This window comes from Delphinus delphis, chromosome 10, assembly GCF_949987515.2.
Source record: "Delphinus delphis chromosome 10, mDelDel1.2, whole genome shotgun sequence".
NCBI lineage: Eukaryota > Metazoa > Chordata > Mammalia > Artiodactyla > Delphinidae > Delphinus > Delphinus delphis.
The window spans coordinates 14,244,815-14,265,113 of NC_082692.2; the positions used below are offsets into that span (position 1 = coordinate 14,244,815).

Genomic DNA, 20,299 nt, shown 5'->3' on the forward strand with positions numbered 1-20,299 from the left:
TAGCTAAAATGCAACTCAGTGCTCTGGCTCACCCAGGCCTCCCTCCACCTCAGCTTGTTCTACTTATTTTCTACGCCCCTTGAGCCTGTGAGCCTTGCTGGCCTATTCATCTATTTGGAGCAGGTCTTTTCAATGATATTGGGCATTTATTTGAAAGAATTGATGATTGACTCCCTCCAATCCCCTCCGTTTGTTTATTTGCACAGATCATTAGATAGATGATCTCTACCCCCCCCCCCCCCCCCCGTTGGATCCTGAGCTGTTTTTTCCACTTGTGTGGCAGACTTCTTGTACTTTTTATTCAGACAGGGTGTGCTCAGAGAATGAAAGACTAATTTGGCAAAACAATGAATTCAATCAGCTGTGGAAAATACAATTATGTAATTCACTCAAAGCCAAAGATAAATAAATTAAGGTTCTTCTTTGTTTTGAGTTAACTGAACAACAAATAATCGGCATCTCTCCTACTGTTACCCACACCCTTCTCCTGCGCTGGGGAATCAAGCACAGATAGAAGAGAGTTCACTCCCTACCCAATAGGAGCCCTGGGAGTTCAGTTGATGACCATAAAATTGAGTCTAGAAGAGCATATTTAGCTGATTAATTAATTATATTCAGCCCACTTTTCCCATAGCTCTGGTTAGTGCACACCTTGCGGTCCTTGCTTTTTAAAAAACCAGGCAGCATTCTCCATCCCTCCCCTATAATTTCTCATTCATTTTGTTTCTAGGGCCCTCTTCGTGACGGAGGCAGAAGCTCCCATTAAGCAGTGCCCAGTGTGCCGGGTTTATATTGAACGCAACGAAGGCTGTGCTCAGATGATGTGTAAGAACTGCAAGCACACGTTTTGCTGGTACTGCCTCCAGAACTTGGACGTAAGTCCCACCTGGAAGAGTCTCCCCGTGTGGTCCTTCTGTATCCCGTATCTGTGCGACAGCCGGTATCTGATGGGCTTTCCTTTTGAAATATTGAGCCTGTTCTTGTTCACCAAAGAAGTTTATTTTTCTTAATGAGACATCCTGAGCCTGCTACTGTAGATACCTCTCTTTGATGACCTTAGGTGTGTCACCTTAACTTTAAAGGCAAGCTTTTGTTTTAGGGACATTTCCTGCTTTGGGGGCATGGTCTCATTTTATTATGTAAAGGACTATTAGTGTAGTAGTTTTATATTGCTTTTGTAACCAACTACCACAGACTCGTGGCTAAAAGCAACACAAATTTACTATCATTAGTTCTGTCCATTGGAAGTCTGATATGGATCTCACTGGATTAAAATCAAGGTGTCCTCAGGACTGCATTCTTTCTGGTGGCTCTAGGAGAGGATCCATTTCTTTGCCTATTTTAGCTTCTAGAGGCTGCCTGCATTCGTTGGCTTATGGCTTCTTTTTCCATCTTCAAAGGCACATCACATCTCTCTGACCCTTCTTCCATGGTCTTAACTCCCAGAGTGATTCCCTCCGACAGGCTGGGAAAACTTGTCTGCTTTTAAGGATGCGTGTGATTAGGTTGGGCCCCTCTGGATAATGCAGGATAATCTTCCCCATCTCAGGGTCTTTAATCACACTTGCAAAAATCCCTTCTGCCATGTAAGGTAACATATTCACAAGTTATGGGGAATAGGCCATTGGCATCTCTAGAGGAGCAGTTATTCTGCCTACCACGATTAGATTGGGTTTTTTTTTTCTTTTTGAATTTAAGGAAAAAAGCCATTCAAATAAATGGTATCTCTTAATTACTATCTCATTCATTGGCGTGAAAGCAGGATCATTAGTTACCGCTTTCTCAGAGTTCCCTTCCCACATAAAGGGGTCTCGTCTAATTCTTTTCCCCCGCCGTGCATGAAGTGTGTCTTCTCAAATTCAGGTGCAGCTCCATTCAGTCCAGTGCTGAGGCTAATGGTAACCTCACAGTTAAAAGGTGATGTGAAGGATTGGAGAGAGTTTTTTCAATTCTAGTGTTTTACAGTTTGGGATGGCATAAGTTGCTTATAGATATTCCCTATTTGGACCCATAAGATGTGTTCATATCGGTGTAAGCCCTCAGTCATGGTTGGATGGGTGGCCGTTCTTTTCTCAGCTTTTCATTTTAATTGCTTAGTTTGCTTTAATTTCACAGGCCATTTGTGTAGTGCTTTAGTATTATACACACTCAGTGAGTGAGTGCAGTTAACATGGCATGCGTGCTGGCCACCACATGCCTGATTTTTAGCTGAAAATTAGATAAGTTGTTTAGGCTGACATCTATGAGTAAGAATCTTAATCAGCTTGATGTCAGGATTTCAGGAAGAGGTATGCACTGGGGAGGAGAAAGTTGACATTTTAGACTCTAGAAGCCCAGCAGGTCAGATTGAAAGACATGTTTTCATTCTTTAGAAAATATCCTATTTATTATAACCCCTTGAATTACAATTAGGTTTGATATTTGAGACCTCTCCTAATTCCAAATGAACGATACTCTGGTTGAGGGTATGACTCACGATTGTACACCCCTCATGCTTTATAAATGAAAGAAATCTTTTCCGATTTCCTTCAGGTTTAACCAAAGCAGTAATTGGATTCATATCCACTAGGAGGCTGAGCCCATGAGGTTCTCTTTAGGAGGCAAGAGAGTAAGGGAATAAATATGTGTGCCAGATCGCTCCTTCCTTTGGCTGAAATATGTTTTGGGTATGGTGTTGCAAAGAACACAGTGTTCCGTCACTTGTGCTGTTCTGGTACGCGAGTAAAACGCTACAGATGTGAAATTGCTAGATACACAGCATCTTCTTCTGGTCATTGTGTTTTGAGGTTTCATTTTTCTCAGTTTTAGCCAGGGGGCATTGGCTTGTGGATAATGATGTTTTCCTGTAGACAAGTGTTCCACATCAGATGGTGGGGTTGATCTTTGTTTATAGGAAAGTTTTAGAGCATGGGTCTAGGAGAAGGGTGGTTATCCAAAAGCCAAGCCTGAGACAGACACCAAAAAGAGTGATTTTGAGTTTTGCTGTGGGGAGTTGGGTTTGTTTCTGCCTTGATTCTCATCTCTGCTGTTTCAGAGGATGAGAGAGTCCTCGTCCTCTGCTTTGGGAACTTCAGAGACTTGTCCCCTTCATTTATATCTTCTCTCTCCTGTGACTTCAGCTTCCATTCTCTACTCTCTAACCTACCCACACATTCAACTGTATCCCATTTAAAAACGAGTAACGCTTTTCTCAAGCCTACATCTTTTCCTTACTGCCATTCTATTTCTCTCCTTCCTTTAGAAGCCAAGACTCAAATAAGCATAATCGCCTCTAGCCATTGACACTCCAGTCACTGCAGTGACTCAGATTGCCACTTAGACACACCCTGACTGCATTCTTCCAAGGCTGTGAGAGATTCCTTTTGGGTAAAATCCAGTGCATACTTTATTCCTCATCTTACCTGGATTCTCCGCTGCCTTTCACATCTCAACCACCTCTGCTCCAGTGATACCATCTCTTCTGATTTCCCTTCTTTGTTTCTGGCCACTGCTCAGTTTCCTTTCCAGGTTTTTCCTTGGCCCTCTCTTAAATGTTTGTGTTCAGTAACCTCTTCACTTCTCAGTCTGCACCCTCTGTCTGGGTAATCTCATCTACTTCTGTGGTTTCTTCAGCCCGAGGACGTTGCTTCCCAAGTCTTTTCCCCAAAATCCAGATCTATGTAATCAGCTGTCTTTTGAACAGTAGTGCTTAAATGTCTCAAGTATCTCTCAAGTTCAACATGTCCAAACTGTGGTCATCATCTTCCCAATAAAATGCATCTCTATGTTGTCACTTCCCTCAATAAAGCCTTCTATGCGGTGCTTCTCCCTCATCTGTGATTTCTTCTCCCTGTTTCCCCGTCTAGTTAGTTACCTTCTTAATTCTTCATGGCTGTATTTACCTCTTCTCCATCTCAGCCACTGGCATTTTATCTCAGCTGGTTGACTACGAAGCCTTTTAGCTGCCTCATTCGTGGTCCTCTCATTCCATTCTAGCTCTGCTAGAGCTACCTTTCAAAGGTAATTGGTATGGTCATTAATCTTGCTTAGAATCAATGGAGTCTCAAGAACTATCATCTGTTTTCACTCGATGAGTTGTAAAATTACTAAGATACTGTCTAAGGATTGTCAGCTTGGAGCTTCCACAGGCTGTCGTTAATATCACCAGAAAGAGCCTTTGCTTCCAGGGAGGTGATCTGATGGGGTTCGTATCCATTTCTCAACTCAAAAGTGCGTGTTTACTGAAACCTCTCTTTGCTTTTCAGAATGACATTTTCCTCAGACATTATGACAAAGGGCCGTGTAGGAATAAGCTCGGCCACTCGAGAGCCTCAGTGATGTGGAACCGAACACAGGTACCCTGACCTTGAAAGGAGCGTGAGAGAAACCAGACTTAGGATGGGTTAAAAAGCCCGCCTACTTATCCTCCCCACTCCATTCCCTATTTACCCAGCCCACTCTGAGAGGTTCTGGGGAACTTCTGGGGCCTGAAGTTAATTCATGAGCACAGTCTCCTAGAGGAGAGGTGGACGGGCAGGGCGACAGAGCAGCCAAGTAATTAACAGTGACCAGCAGAATGAAGATGAATGCTCGTTCTTCCTGAAAAAATGGAGAGAATGACCTTCCCAAAGCCCTTTGAGGCATATTTGCTATGAAAGGCAAGGCTCTAAAATCCCATGAGCTGGACTTCCCTGGTGGCACACATTGTCCGCCTGCCAATGCAGGGGACACAGGTTCGAGCCCTGGTCCAGGAGGATCCCACATGCTGCAGAGCAACAAAGCCCGCGTGCCACAGCTACTGAGCCTGTGCTCTAGAGTCCGTGAGCCACAACTACTGAAGCCCGTGCGCCTAGAGCCTGTGCTCTGCAACAAGAGAAGCCACCGCAGTGAGAAGCCCGTGCACCGCAAAGCAGAGTAGCCCCCGCTTGATACAACTAGAGAGAGCCCATGTGCAACAACGAAGACCAAACGCAGCCAAAAATAAATAAATTTATTAAATAAAATAAAATCCCATGAGCCCCTGTTGGGGCTTAGATCCCTCTGTACATATCATTGTGTGTTTACGTGGCAGGTTCAAAGGGAGTCCTGGTTTATTTTTAATAGTATTTGTTTGTTTGTTTATTTCCGTGTTCCTTTTGAGAGAGTCAGTGTTCATAGCCTAGTAACCATTATTAACATCCCTCTAAGACTGTTGAAGAAACAGGTAGAGAGCCAACACCAACAATTCATGATCCCACTGGGCTTGCGCCAGAGCCTGAGTTAGCATTTGGTTTGTCCTTCCGGGCACTGGCTAGAAGGTCCCATAATTGTAACTGCTTTATGTGCCTGAGATGGTGTCTTAGTTCAAACTGCTATAACAGGATACCCTAGACTGGGCAGCTCAAACCACAGATTTATTTCTCACGGTTCTGAAGATTGGAAGTCTGAGATCAGGGTGCCAGTGTGGTTGGGTTCTGGTGAGGACCCTCTTCATGGTTTACAGATGGCCATCTTCTCACTGTGTCCTCACATGGCAGAGAATGGAGAGAGAAGCAAGCTCTCTGCTGTCTCTTTTTATAAGGGCACTAATCCCATCATGAGGACACCACCCTCATGTCCTAATTACCTACCAAAGGCTCCCATTTCCAAACATCATCATACTGGGGATTAGGGTTTCAACCTATGAATTTTGGGGGGGACACAAACAGTCCACAGCTGATGGTAGAGTGTACACATAGGAAGATTGAACTGCTGAAATAGGCTTTTCTTCTACATTTCCAGGTGGTCGGGATTCTTGTGGGGTTGGGCATCATTGCCTTGGTGACTTCACCCTTGCTGCTCCTGGCTTCCCCATGTATAATCTGTTGCATCTGCAAGTCCTGTCGGGGCAAGAAGAAAAAGCATGACCCATCCACAACCTAAAGATCTCCGTTCGTATCCATGTGCCACAGATGTCTGGGTTATACGAGACAGCACAGTGATAAAGCCCCCCTTAGTGAACTCGCCTCCCCCTCCTTGCCAGACTTTGGAAGTGCCTCTGTGTCCAGACTTTGAACTTGCCTGCCCACCTTCGGCATCCAAAAAGGCCAAGCGCTGGTGCGTATGTTCCTGTGTAAAGAGAACCGAGTGCAACAGTCCAGGCCATGTCTATGGAGCGTGTTGGAAAGCTTTGGGGTTGATGGGGAGGAACTAACACACCGTCATGCTATCGTCTGAAGGATCCCACTGGACTGTTCAACTTCCAGCCACATTCAAGGAGCCTGAATGAACACTTGGTGTAATAAATGTGCTGCCAGTTATGACAACACGCGCTAACTGAGAAGCCAGAGTCTGTTGTGTTGATTTGACCGTCATGAGAAGCATGAGGAAAACCTCCTGTAGGAGGGGAAGGATCAGACTGTTTAAGGGGAAATTCTTATAAGAATTGTAATTCTTGTAAGAATTATAAGAGAGCTGCTTATCTTAGGAGCTGATATGGCGGTTCTGCCTCTGCCGTTAGCAGGTGTGCTGATTTCCCAGGAATTTGGCGGAAACACAATAGGTTTCTCTTGTGTGGTCTCAGTGTCAAGCAGGAGAAATTGCTATGCAGAGGGAGTTGTCCCTTCCCAGGAAAAGGGCTGCAGCAGGTAAAACAATCTGGTCTAATGTAGTATCTCTCCCCTGGATGATGAACTTTTCTTACAGCTAGTAGCTGTGGTCTACAGGATTGTTTTATATGAAGTATGGGTAAAGTGGCAGAGATTCAAAATCATCACCACAGGTATCAGGGACCTTTCTTGAGCTCTCTGTTCATGCACCCAGCAGATATAGAATTGGACCTGCAAGTACACACGGAGAGTGAATATTAAAGTCCATAGGTATATCTAGAATCTGTATAACTTGCTGCCTACCTAAAGTTTCTATTCATTGGGCATGAATGGATTTACCCAATAGTACACACAAAATAAATGTTTACTTAAAAGCCATTCTTCTGGGATGGTTATAATATGGTTTATTATAAATCAACCTAAATATTTTTTGCATATTATATATGTAAATTTTGGTTACAAGTTCATAAGTTCCCCAAAGGTTTTGACTCATAAACGTAACTCTTTTAAAATAGTACAATGTGCCATCCCAGTTTGTAAAAACGCTAATTGATAATCAAGTTGTTTATGTATTTTCAGACACGATTCAGAGCAGCTCTCTTCCCAGCAGCAAAGTTTTGCTCTTTCAGCATCTGTTAGGGCAGTCAGAGTACTTTTTGTATGTACAGGGCACTGATAAAACAACAAAAAATATCTGAGAAACAAAATGTAAATGCTTTATGTATCTTAAATAGTTTGGGTTCGTATCACCTCACTGTGGCTTATTTTTCCCATTATTCTGTTAGTCAGATTTTGAATAAATGAGTTTTGAAAAGACAGTAACTTTTACTATAGTTGCCATTAGCAAACTAACCTGATGCTTCGTGAGAACCATGTTAAATGTTAGTGGACGGCTCTCCTTGAAGCTAGGGGTACCACATCAAGACCTATCAGGACCTATTTTCTGAGGTAACTGGGTAACTAGACTATTAAATTGCTGCTCTCCTGGACCTGTTATTAAAGAACGATGCTTTGCCTATGTAATGGATTGTATTCTAAGTGGGGATGTATATATTTAAGAACCTTTAATTCACATGTACATATTGATATCTGTATAGTACATCTATTGGTTGTGTACATTTTTATTTACTGTTTGTATAGAACATAGATGAGAACTCTGGGAAAACTTTTGAATGGCCACCAACCCCAAAATATTTTAAATTATTCATTAGGAATTTCTCAATATTAAGTGTCTTTATTTTCCTTTGAAACTCTAAACACTTCAGGAAAACAAATCAATCTCTTCTTCTAGCACTGTATTTCATATTAGTACAAATATAAATGGATATATATTTGAGTAATTTGCTTTTTCTTACACTGCCTTATTATAGTACAGGGCATTTATAACTGCTCAGGGGATCACAGGAACTCAACTGAAATTGAATTTTTGTACCAAGAATGTCAGTCATGGCAATGTACTCCCCATATTAATACAGTCTTCAAGCTGGGTTCCACAAAGAATCTTTAAACAGGGGCTGATTTCAAGTAACCTAAAATTCTGTTATCTGAGGCAGAGCTCCTGAATTTGGAGTAAAAGTGGAAGAAAGCATCTATGCTATTATTTCCTTGACAAACTGAAGGACTATGTCTTCTCACAGAGATGCTATAAAAGAATTAGCTTACTTTTTTTGTGGGGAGTGGGAAGTGTTTGTCAAATAGATTTAAAATAACTGGATTTAGAGGGACTTCCCTGGTGGTCCAGTGGTTAAGACTCCGTGTTTCCACTGCAGGGAACACGGGTTCGATCCCTAGTCAGGGAACTAAGATCCCGCAAGCCATGCAGTACAGCCAAAAAATATATATAACATAAAATAATTTTAAAAAAGAACTGAAGTAGAGAATAGCTTAAAATAACTGGATTTAAGTTTTTAAATGTTGAAAAGTGCCTGAAAACTGGTGATTTCTTCCTTAAAGCGCTCAACTATTTGGCCTGTGTGAGATTGTTGGAATCAACAGGAAGAGGTTGGTTGGTTAAAACCCACTTATATCTCCAGTGCATCAAAGGGTGAGATGCAAGCCAGTCTAGAGATTGTGTTTATAATGGGGAAAGCTGGCAACTTTGATAACAGAGACTGATGTTTTCATTTTGTATAACTGGCCAGAGAAAGGGTTTACCCTTGTCGCCTTCCTCTGTTTGTCAGCTCTGTCCTTCCCTAGTGATTCTCTGTCCGTCCTAGGAAGAAATATGGGTCTATCTAATTATCTTTGGATGTTGTGGCAGAAGATCGTTTGGTTTGAAGTAGTGTAGTCCATTTGAAATAGAAATTAAACAAATCCTTCGCCACATTGTAATCTGGATGGGATAACTCACCATCCAGAAAAGCTATTGGATGTAATTCCATAACGTTTAGCTGTTGCCCCTTCTAGGGATTTTTTCCATTGTTATTAGGCAGGGAGGTGAAGAGGAAAACCACTTGGAACCAAGTTTTAGAATCTTAGGCATCCTATTTGTTCATGCCATGGATGTTTGCTCCCGACTTGAAATCCCTAGCTTGAAAGAGGCCTTTGAAAAACCAACAATTCACAGTTGAATTTTCTTGTCGCTGGCATCACAAAAATCTCACCTATTCAGGTTTGAAAATCTACATGTTTATTTGAATGTAAATCACCGTTTCTTAGAACCCCAATTGTCTCTTAAAAATTATAGCGAATCTAGGGCTTCCCTGGTGGCGCAGTGGTTGAGAGCCCGCCTGCCGATGCAGGGGGCACGGGTTCGTGCCCCGATCCGGGAAGATCCCACATGCCGCGGAGCGGCTGGGACCGTGAGCCATGGCCACTGAGCCTGCGCGTCCGGAGCCTGTGCTCCGCAACAGGAGAGGCCACAACAGTGAGAGGCCCGCGTACCGCAAAAAAAAAAAAAAAAAAATTATACAGAATCTAGATATGTATTACTTTAGCCTTCCCTATGCAGTGCTTCTAAAAGACTTTCTGTTCATGAACAGATGCCTTTATGTATATAGAATATGTGTATATGTGTAGCTTTCAAGATAGTTTCAGAATGCCTTTGATGAATGACATTTTATAAAGCTGTTACGGTTGATATCTATAGGCTGTTACATCTCATGTTGATTCATCATCCAGGAAGTTTTGTTATGTATTTAAGAAATTGCTGTAGTATTATATTTTTCCAAGTATTTGAGAGGAAAATAGCTGTTTTAGTCTCTCTGGCCCCAATAAATGTGGAGCAGGAAATCAAGTGTGTTATTTTTTGTTATGCTGCATGTTTTTAGACACGTTCAATTTTATCATCCAGGAGCCAACCAAGTCATTATTAAATCTTAGGTTCGGAACTGACAAAAAAGTAACCTAATCTGCAATACCATATATGGAAGTAACTCTTGCTACCTTGTTTCTTAAAAGAAATAGGAGCGGGCTTCCCTGGTGGCGCAGTGGTTGAGAATCTGCCTATGCAGGGAACACGTGTTCGACGAGCACTGGTCTGGGAGGATCCCACCTGCCGTGGAGCAACTAGGCCTGTGAGCCACAACTACTGAGCCTGCGCGCGTCTGGAGCCTGTGCTCTGCCACAAGAGAGGCCGCGATAGTGAGAGGCCCGCGCACCACGATGAAGAGTGGCCCCCGCTTGCCACAACTAGAGAAAGCCCTTGCATAGAAACAAAGACCCAACACAGCAAAAATAAATAAATTAATTAATAAACTCCAACCCCCAACATCTTCTTTAAAAAAAAAAATAGGATCAAGTGTGATGCCTTCACTTGTTGCAGACTTTCTGTTGTGTGTGTGATACTTCACTCTGCCAATGCACAGGCATTGATCATTATCCAGAAAAATAACCAATAATTTAGGTCTTTGATCATCCTAATAAAAAATGCCAGGCATCAGAGCTATCAGTTCTATAAAATACGTGTTGGGTTCCGTGTGCTCTAAGGTCAGTTCTAACCTCCCAAAAGTATGGTAGAGGAATGTGTTTCCTTGTTATGATTTTTATAGAAAGGATTTACAGGTAGAGGGTTAACTTCAGGTCATTAACATTTGATTAGTATTCAAGGCAGGACTCGCCTGAAGTTGAGTGCCAGGAGTTGCTTAACAACTAGGACTTGTGTCTCTGCAAAACTGGAAACTCACATTCCTATACTGGTGTTGATGCCTTTTTGCTGAATGTTACTTGCTTCTAATATGATACCTGAGCACAAAGGTTTACAACTGACTTATAATTCAAATTTCATTTTCTAAGCATTCAGTTTGGAGGAAATAAGATCATTTAAAAACATTTTTGGGTTACCGTTTCTTAATTTGCTTAATCGTCTCCTAGAATGTCAACATTATTTCATTTTTAAAGTGCTTATTATTTGCTGAACTTGAATTTGCATTTCCAAAGAATTATTGAATGAACCATTTTATACAGCAGTGATTTTAATTAATCCCCTAACCAGCAAACTCATTGCAATGTAAATTATGAATCTAGTGAGTTTGGTGGAGAATTATAATTAGGTTTTCCTGTAATTCAATTATTTTCATTTGTTAGATAATAAATCTAGGTATTTTTTGGACCCTAAAGATAGTATCCAGCTCTACATTATGAGAAAGAAATGAATTTCTTTGAATAATTTAAGAGTAACTATAGTATGTTTTATTTATATATTTTTGTGTATGCTTTTTAAAAAACTTTTGAGAACAATATTATGAAATAAGTGGGGCAGATATTGGATCTACTTCATAGAGAAAGCAATAGTTTTGTGTACATGTCCTGCCAGGGGTCATACTATTTATAAGTGACAGATAGAAAAAGAATGCCACAGGAGTTCCCTGGTGGTCTAGTGGTTAGGATTTTGGGCTTTTTACTGCTGTGGCCCGGGTTTAATCTTAACCTGGTCGGGGAACTGAGATCCTACAAGCAGCGTGGCCAAAAAAAAAAAAAAAAAATACCAGCTAGTAATTCTGAGTTTGCCTTTACTCTCAGGTCTGTGAGTTCCAAGAAAATGTCCTCCTCTTCCAATTGCCTGCATCAATGGAGGTATGTATAAAAGAATGTGTTATTTCAAATAATCACTTAGAGTCTGTATTTTGGTGTGTCTGACAACATGCCTAGGGCAAAGGGCCACCCCCTGAGATCGACCCCAATCACTCCTTGGGGTTCATCTAGAGAAGGGCAGGAGACAGGAGACAGATGGTGATTCCTTAGAGAAGTAATGCAGGGGTGTGTATCTGATTTGCTATTGGAAATAGAATTATAGCTGTGTCCATGTACTTACTCCAAAAGCCAAAGTGTTTACCTCTTCCCCACAAATACGAGGTACATTGTCATCAGTTCCTTTTAATGTTTACAATCAAGACTCAACGTGATTAACTCAGATCCAGATTCTTCCCTATTAACATTACTAACTTGTACTCTAAAGTGTATTTGTGGCCTAGAATTAAATAAATCAGTTGATTGGCAGTTTCAAAAGCAAGAAAAGAGGCTCTAAATAATGAAATTAATGAATTTCTGATCTGTATAAAGACGTGCTTTGAATTCCATTTTCTGCATAAACTTTGTCTTTCAGTTTTATCAGCTTTCCTTTTTCTGTGTGTTATAACTAGGATTCAGGCTTTTGATGAGAAGCAGATTAAGTCTAATGTTAGCCATTTTATCTTGTGGTTCCTTACTGACCTGGCGTGATTTGAGGGGGTATATTTTCTTTTGGAGGGAGTGGATGGGTGGTTGACATTAATGCTATTGAACATATTTAGATAAAATAAACATGAAGATTTTCTTGAGGTGAGTTGTGAGACATCTGATTATTCATCAGCCTGGGCTGATTTTTTTTTTTTAACTTTTTTTTTTTTTTTTGCGGTACGTGGGCCTCTCACTGTTGTGGCCTCTCCCGTTGCAGAGCACAGGCTCAGGACGCGCAGGCTCAGCGGCCATGGCTCATGGGCCCAGCCACTCCGCGGCATGTGGGATCTTCCCGGACCGGGGCACGAACCCGTGTCCCCTGCATCAGCAGGCGGACTCTCAACCACTGTGCCACCAGGGAAGCCCTGGACTGATTTTTTTGAAGTCAAGCCAGTTTGTTTCACTAAAAGCAAACAAGTCCAGAAATCCACACACTGCCCTGCATGGTGTGTCCCAAATTCCAGCCTGGCCCTTGGACTTTGGCACCACAAGGGTACATGAACGAAGTTGGGAGAGTGTTGGTAAATCTGAGACACCCCAGGCACAGAACCAGCAGGCGATGTCCTCTGTTCTCCCTGCCTTCTGCTAGTCCAGGTGGTGTGGGGTTGGGGGACAGACACCCAGCTTGTAATAAGTGGCTTCAGTTCCAGGCCTGGCTTTGCTCTTGACTGGTGCTGTGGTTTGGGGCCAGCCATTTATCACATAGTGTCATTTTGTCTATTTTAACTCAGGCTTAGGAGGATAGGATGAGATCACGAATGTCAAAGTGCTTCTAAGCGTTCTTTGTTAGGAGGGGAGAGGAGAGGGAGCCATTGTACTGTGTGTGCTGTGGCTGTGAGTGTGGGTGATGAGTTTGTAGTCAGACATTCTTTCCAAAGGAGAAAAGAGAACTAAGCGGGGGGTCCCCAAAATATATTTCAAGCTTGTGAATGTGTGTGAGGTAGGAATGACCTCCTCAGTAAATATGTTGTCTTTTTAGATTTAAAATATTCCTGGGCTTCCCTGGTGGCACAGTGGTTGAGAGTCCGCCTGCCAATGCAGGGGACACGGGTTCGTGCCCCGGTCTGGGAAGATCCCACATGCCGCAGAGCAGCTGGGCCCGTGAGCCATGGCCGCTGAGCCTGCGCATCCGGAGCCTGTGCTCCGCAACGGGAGAGGCCACAACAGTGAGAGGCCCGCATACCGCCAAAAAAAAAAATATATATATATATATTCCTTCATGTCACTTTTTCACAAATATTTCACAAGCATGTAGCTAATTTTATGCTCCATTAAAATGGAGGATATGTGGAGAAAGAAATGCGTTCATAAAAGCACAAGAAGTTTTTCTTGGGGGAGGTTTATGGTAAAAACTTGCATTTACAAGATTTCTTATGGTGTGCAAAGTACTTTGAATCACATTTCCATTGGCTCTTCATACTATTCTGGGAAGTAGCTATTAATATGCCCCTCCCCCAATTTACAGATGGGAGCTGAGACTCAGGGGCTAGGTGACGTGGCCCAAGTTCATAAAGTGGGTTGGTGGCAAAGCTAGAGTTTGAACCCACATCTTGCATGAGCCAGCCTAGGGCCTCTTAGCATTATTTTAATTTTTAAAATAGTGGCTTAAAGCGACACATTCATTAATCTCAGTTTCTGTACATCGGAAGTTTGGCATGATGTAGTCGGGTTCTCAGCTCAGACTCTCACTGGGCTGAAGATCAAGGTGTTGGCCCAAGTGTGTTTTAATTTGGGGCTCGGGGTTCTCTTCCAAGCTCACTGGTTGTTGGCAGAATTCAGTTCGTTCTCATGCCTTCTGTGTGGTGCCCTCCATCTTCAAGCCACGTCGAGTCCTTCTTATAATTCAGATCTCTTTGACATCCTCTTTGGCTGCATCTTTCTGACTTCCATAATTTTAAATTATAAAGTGGCCAATGGGAGCATGTTTGTCATTTTCAATAGGAAGTTTAACTTTTTACCGTTCTGTTTCCCTGCTCCTTGAAGCCAAGCAGTTTGCAGACGTGATAGTATCAACTAGAAGAAATCACAAACTCAGGGAAGAGTTAAAAGCAATATCTAGCTTCCTACGAGGGAACTGTTGATCTGAACTTTCAGTTGAGCCTAGCATGGCCAAGGTTTTAACAGTAACTCTGCTTCTGGCTGGCGTCCTTGAGAGGTCTCCTTGGTCTTTACGTGAGACAGATTTTTCCACATGGGCTTAGAAGAAAACCTGATCTCATCTTTCTGAACAAACCTTCAGAAGATTCAGGATTGGACTGAATCTTGTGTTGGATTCAGGAAGGACAACTCCTTTCAAGAGTTGACTTAAAGTACAGGATGGTGTTTCCACCCAGGTCAGACCAATAAAGCAGTGGATTTCAGTTAGCGAGTTGCTGCCTGTTGTTGAAGGACCTGCACTGAAAGTCAAGATCATCACCTCTTCCATTTTCCTGCCCCAGTGCAGGAATACAGACCCTGACCAGACACTTTAGATGTTTTAAAGTAGAATGGCCACTTTTCTGACTAGAAATGGAAGACTAGAGGGAGATGTGAGACCTCTACTAGTTCCTTTTGGCTTTGGACAATTTACAATTTATCTTGGCCTCAGTTTCCTCATCTTGAAAATTGGAAGTGATTATTTTCTAAGTCCACTTCAAATCTAACCTTTTGTGTAAGATGGAAAAGATTACTAGCACCCATTGTGAGCCTCATATCCATGAGAATAGTACACAAAAGGGAAATTCTCCTTATTAGACAAGGAACTGGTAATTACCGGAAGAAGCTTCCAGGCATAAAATTATAGATAATTCCAGAAGCATGTAAAATATAGTACAAGTTTATTTAAAATAAGCAAATTCAAAGAACAATGGTTGAACTTGGTTTGTTTACAGCTCTTGATGGCTGAAAAGACTTACAACAAAAGTTGTTTGGGGAATTTTCAGGGATGTGTTTCCTCTAGTACTTATATTAAAAACATCAGAACCTCAGTATCCTTATTTTAAACACACAATGGACTATTTATTCTGAGTGCGTCAGTCTGAGGAGTCTTTTTAACATTCAGTTGCTTAGTATTGATTAATTTATCTCTATGTTTCCTATACACATGGCATGTTCTGTGAATTGAATTAAATTTACGGCACATATGTACATGTGTTAATGGATGTGTTATAGGATAGTATATATGATAGTATATTTACCTATCTGTATATCTAGTGTGTGTGTGTGTGTGTGTGTGTGTGTGTGTGTGTGTGTGTGTAGTAGATAGATGGATGGATGGGCACATCTACTTAGGAACAAAGAAATTTTTATTCAGACTTAATAAATTTTATTTTCAAAAGTAGAACACAAAACTACTTCTGGATTTCAAAAACAGTAAACTAAAAAGCAAAAGCTAAATCAATATTCAAAAAATTCTTTAAAATTTTGACTTTTAAACATTTGAGATTTAATTTTAAGAATGGTCACACTAAAACTCATTTCTAATATTTAAATCTGATGTCACAAATATATCATAACCAAGCAAGTAAAATAAAGACTTAAACAAATCTTCAGGTTTAATTTGTATTACCCATTTTAATGAAAACAAAAATGTGTGTTGATTGCATCTTAAAACAAAAATGGGGAAAAAAAGGGAAATGACCGTATTCCTTCCTTACTGCTCATTCATAATCTACAGGGTATTTCTCGAATGTTTCCACATAAACATCCTCAACTGATATAAGAACACGAACTCACCCTTGGAAGGAAGAGAATGACCTGAAAGCATTGCCCAAAGTGAACCGCTGAGGACTAGAAACTTTTTGACATCACCTGTTTACTTTTTAATTCTGTCTTTAACATTCATCTAAAATTAGAATCTGCTCCATATTATTTTGATTTCATTTTAAAGATAACATTGTAAATTACCTAAGTAAAATTCACTTCTTAAAGATGCTTCACCTTTGCCTTGTTTCCTCCAGGACATGGCCCATCTGTAGTTGAACACACTGAAGAAGGCAAGTCTATTAGGTTACCATTCTCATTATGAAGCATGTATTCAGTTCCGTCTTTGTACAAACAAATGTGTGGCGATTAGTTGCCTAAAGTGACTCAGTCTGGTTGAGGAGAAAGAACACATCGGGCTATAGAAAGATGAATAACCGTATCGGGTCATGCCTGATAGATGACAGGTGAGTGGCTGAGCTATGTGTTGGGAGCAGGTGGAGGCGGATAGATATTGCTGAAACTTTTTTGGTTAGAGCTTTACAGGGACGGTACTGGATCAGGGCTTTGAAAGGTTGTTAGGATTGTGATTGCAAAGGAGACAAGGGCATTACAGAGAGGGGGCATGATGAGAGCAAGGTGGCTTGAGGATTGATAACTAGCCTAATTAAGCCGAAACAAAGCACTTGTAGAACAGAGGAGAGCCAGAAAATGACGAGGAAAAAGAGACTCTTGGGTGCCAGGCTCAGGAGTTGGTGGGTTCTTATTACATTGGGGAGCTGAGTAACAGTTCTGAGCTTGAAGGGTGACACGTGCAAAGGTACACTTTAGCAGGTTAATCTGACAGCACTGTGCTGGTTGAATTGCAAGGGGGAAAGCTGGAAGTGGCATGACTAGTTAGGGGGACCCTGCACTAGTCTAGAGGTATCACTTAATGAAGACCTGGTCCAGAGAAAGGAAAAAAAGCAAAAGAGAAAGATGTTTATACACACACATATATGGTAGTTTCATATATATATATATTGGTAGCATTTTGGTGGTTATATCACCTACAGAATAAGTGCTTTTAAAAAGTATTACAATATAATTTTCTTATTTGAACATCATCACTACATTGAATCTTAAAGCCTCCGTACAATTGCTATCAGTTTTTACCTAGAGCCAGTTTAGAAAAGGTTTTATTAATGTGAGGCTTACTCATAGGATTTTCCCTTAAATCGTTTTTGGAACAAAACGGAGAATAAATAATAATTCCTCGTAGGGCATGATGAAAGAGCCAGACCAAACATAGAAAAATTGTATGGGGGATATGTTTCTACTTGGTTTTAGGTAATAACTTTAAGTAATTCATAAGAAAGTAGAGAGCACAGGAGAGTTTCTTACATTAATGAATTCATTAGGGTTTAAGAAATGCTTTCAACCAAACTACCTTCTGTTTTAGGGAAAGCTGGGAACACAAAGTACACAACCAGCTTGACAAAGACCGGAAATGGAGCTGAGTTCTGAAAGTCCTTTGAGGAAGTTAATTGACCATGTTGTTTTCATTTACTTGGAAAGGAATTCCCTTTGAAAGTGCAGTGAGGTGTGTCTTTCCCCTTTCTTAGCTGCCACTCTGTCTGATAATAAGATAAGCTGATGTAATCTTATGTTATATACTTTAGTATTTATTGTATGTGAAGGACTAAAGCTTTTAGCAATATCACTTAGCTCAGTGATTCTATTTTACAAAGGATGATTAACCCGTTCTCATTAGAATATTCTTTTGCCCTTTGCCCATGGAAACCTTTTGCTCTCTGTACATCGGACACAGTAGCTGTTGGAGCTCTGCTTACTACAGCTGAACACAGATGCCAAAGAGGAGAGGGGAAGAACACTGAAATTTGGCCAGTTTGGCGGTTTGTTAATCAATACCCATTATTTCAGGAGGAAAAAAAGGAACAGCTGCATATAATGATCAGAGACCAACATGGCCATCCCTGTAACGAATAGCAGGAGAGCTCAGCCTCCGCCACCCACCCCCACTCCCCATAGTTCTTTTTTTAATAATTTTTTAAATTTATTTTTGGCTGCATTGGGTCTTCGTTGCTGCGCACGGGCTTTCTCTAGTTGCAGCTAGTGGGGTCTACTCTTTGCTGCGGTGCACGGGCTTCTCATTGCAGTGGCTTCTCTTGTTGTGGAGCACCGGCTCTAGGCGCGTGGGCTTCAGTAGTTGTGGCACGTGAGCTCAGTAGTTGTGGCTCGCAGGCTCTAGAGCGCAGGCTCAGCAATCCCCCCATAGTTCTTGCGTGCTGATCAACTGAGGTTCGGGAAGGAAGAGTAAAACTTGGAGGAATGCTTGGACAGTTTTCCTAAGTTCTTCCATAGACATTGGTATATGTAAATCAATTGTTAATAGTTTTGTTGTATTGAGAGGGTGAAGAATTGAGTGATATAAAGAAATCTTTTATAATCAAAAACAATCTCTGATTCTCAGAATGATGTTTTTATCTGGCTTCCTCTCAGTTGTTTCTTTTTGTTTGTTTGTTTTTGTTTTTTGGGGTTTTTCTTTCTTTGTTTGCTTTTTCTTAATAGCCAGATATTTGTCTGTTTTCTTAGTTTTTTCAAACAAAGAGTTATTGGATTTATTAATTTTATTTTGCTTTCTAATTCATTAATTTATTTTAAATATATTTTCTCTACTTAATTTTTAAATTGTCTTTATTTACTTCTTGGGTTAAATGCTTTGCTTATTTTCGTTCTTTCTTGTTTAGCTATAAAAGCATTTAAAGCTATGATTTTTCCTTTCAATACAACTTTGATAGCATCCAAACTATTTTAATAAATGCCACTTAAGAACCATTTCTTTGGGGACTTCCCTGGTGGTCCAGTGGTTAAGACTCTGTGCTTCCAATGCAGGGGGTGCAGGTCCAATCCGTGGTTGGGGAACTAAGATCCCACATGCCGCATGGCGCGGCCAAAAACAAAAGCCAAAACAACTATTTCTTTGTTTGCTATAGTCTTGTGGGTCTTGTGGACACAAACCTCACTGGCTCTCAGAGCTGGGTATTTTGGGGGTCATCCTTCAGGTGGAAGTCCTAGTCCTAAAAGTTGAGGTGTGCTAGATGTTTGTTCCAAACTCTGATTCCTCAGAGAGATGCTGGGAGTTGTGCATTCCTCCTCAATTGTATGTCACTGTGCCAGGGGTGGGGTTTACGGTGAGAATATATCTCAGCCTTTCCTACCCACTTCCATGTGGGTGTTTTCTTGTTTGCCTGGTGTGTAGGAGTTGATCCGCTCATATCTAGATTTCTTTCAGAGGGAATTGCTCTGTGTGTAGTTGTATATTTGCTGTGTCTGTGAAAGGAAGTAGGTTCAGGAGCCTCGTATGTCACCATCTTCTTCTGAAGGGTACAAAGTTTGATATATAAATATCAAATCTTGCTTATTAATACTACTATACAATTCCATTTTATCTTTGTTTGCTATTAGTCTACTTTATCTACATGAGAGGAAGGTATTCGTTTCCCTCTCCCCCCATGCTCTCATTTTTATCAATTCCCTTGTATTTCTGGTGGTTTTTGCTTATGTGTTTTTAAAACTATTTTATTTAAGTCAAAATAAAATTCATATTTTAATACATGTTAGCATATATTAACATCAAATTTAAAAATATAATAGCGTAATAACAACAGAGCCTCTGACCTCTTCTTTCCATCTTTAGTCCACTCCCCAGGCAACCTTTAATCGGTTTGGTTTTGTGTTCATCTAGTGATGCCTCTGTAAGTCTGAATAGTATGTATACACCACAAATTCTTGTTTGGGAAGTTCCTTTTAATATAACCACAATATGAATTGATTTCTTGCTACTAGTTATGAGGATTTAGCTCACTTATACAAACTCTCTCCTATCCTTCCTACCTCCTCCCAATATTGTTACATCATTACTTTTAATTCCTTTCTTGGTTACCTTTCCAAGCTTAAGAATTAAAACCTCCATTTCCCTTTCCATCCACTAGACTGTATCTTGACTCCCTACTTTGTAAAAAAGGCTATTAACATCCTTAATCCCTCCTTCCCCCTTTTCTCCTCACCCTCTCCCAATTTTAATTTGTAAAATCTATCAGTTGTACTTTTAACGTTTTTAGTAAAAACAAAGGAGAAAGTATAGTATAGTGGCAAGACCTCTGCCTCTAAAGCCAGGCTATCTGGAGGTTTGACCCACACATTACTATCTGCATGACCTTGGGCAAGTTATACAACCTCACCATGCCTTACTTTTTCTACCTATACAATAGGAATAGAGGCTGATTCTAAGTTCAGTATCTGATACATAGTAAATTCTCATTAAATATTTGTTGTTACTGTTATTTTTATTGTTATCAATACATTTCAAGACATATTTATTTTTTATTTTGTCTTTTATGTTACACTTTCAAGAG

General features: G+C 40.8%; 1 protein-coding gene across 22 annotated transcripts in view; it reads left to right on the plus strand.

The window, feature by feature from the left end:
- The window catches only part of RNF144B (ring finger protein 144B), a 610,854-nt gene that overhangs the window by 67,594 nt on the left and 522,961 nt on the right, over positions 1 to 20,299 (plus strand). For 10 of the 22 annotated variants that reach the window (XR_009520985.1, XR_009520984.1, XR_009520983.2 and 7 more), the window contains exons 6-8: positions 731 to 875; positions 4,245 to 4,334; positions 11,505 to 11,558. Coding sequence is in view for 9 of the 22 variants with exons in the window: in XM_060023570.1 (XP_059879553.1) it covers positions 731 to 875; positions 4,245 to 4,334; positions 11,505 to 11,558 (289 nt within the window). In the remaining 13 variants the exon portion in view is untranslated. The other 12 variants (XR_009520988.1, XR_009520987.1, XR_009520989.1 and 9 more) reach the window with 10 other exon arrangements.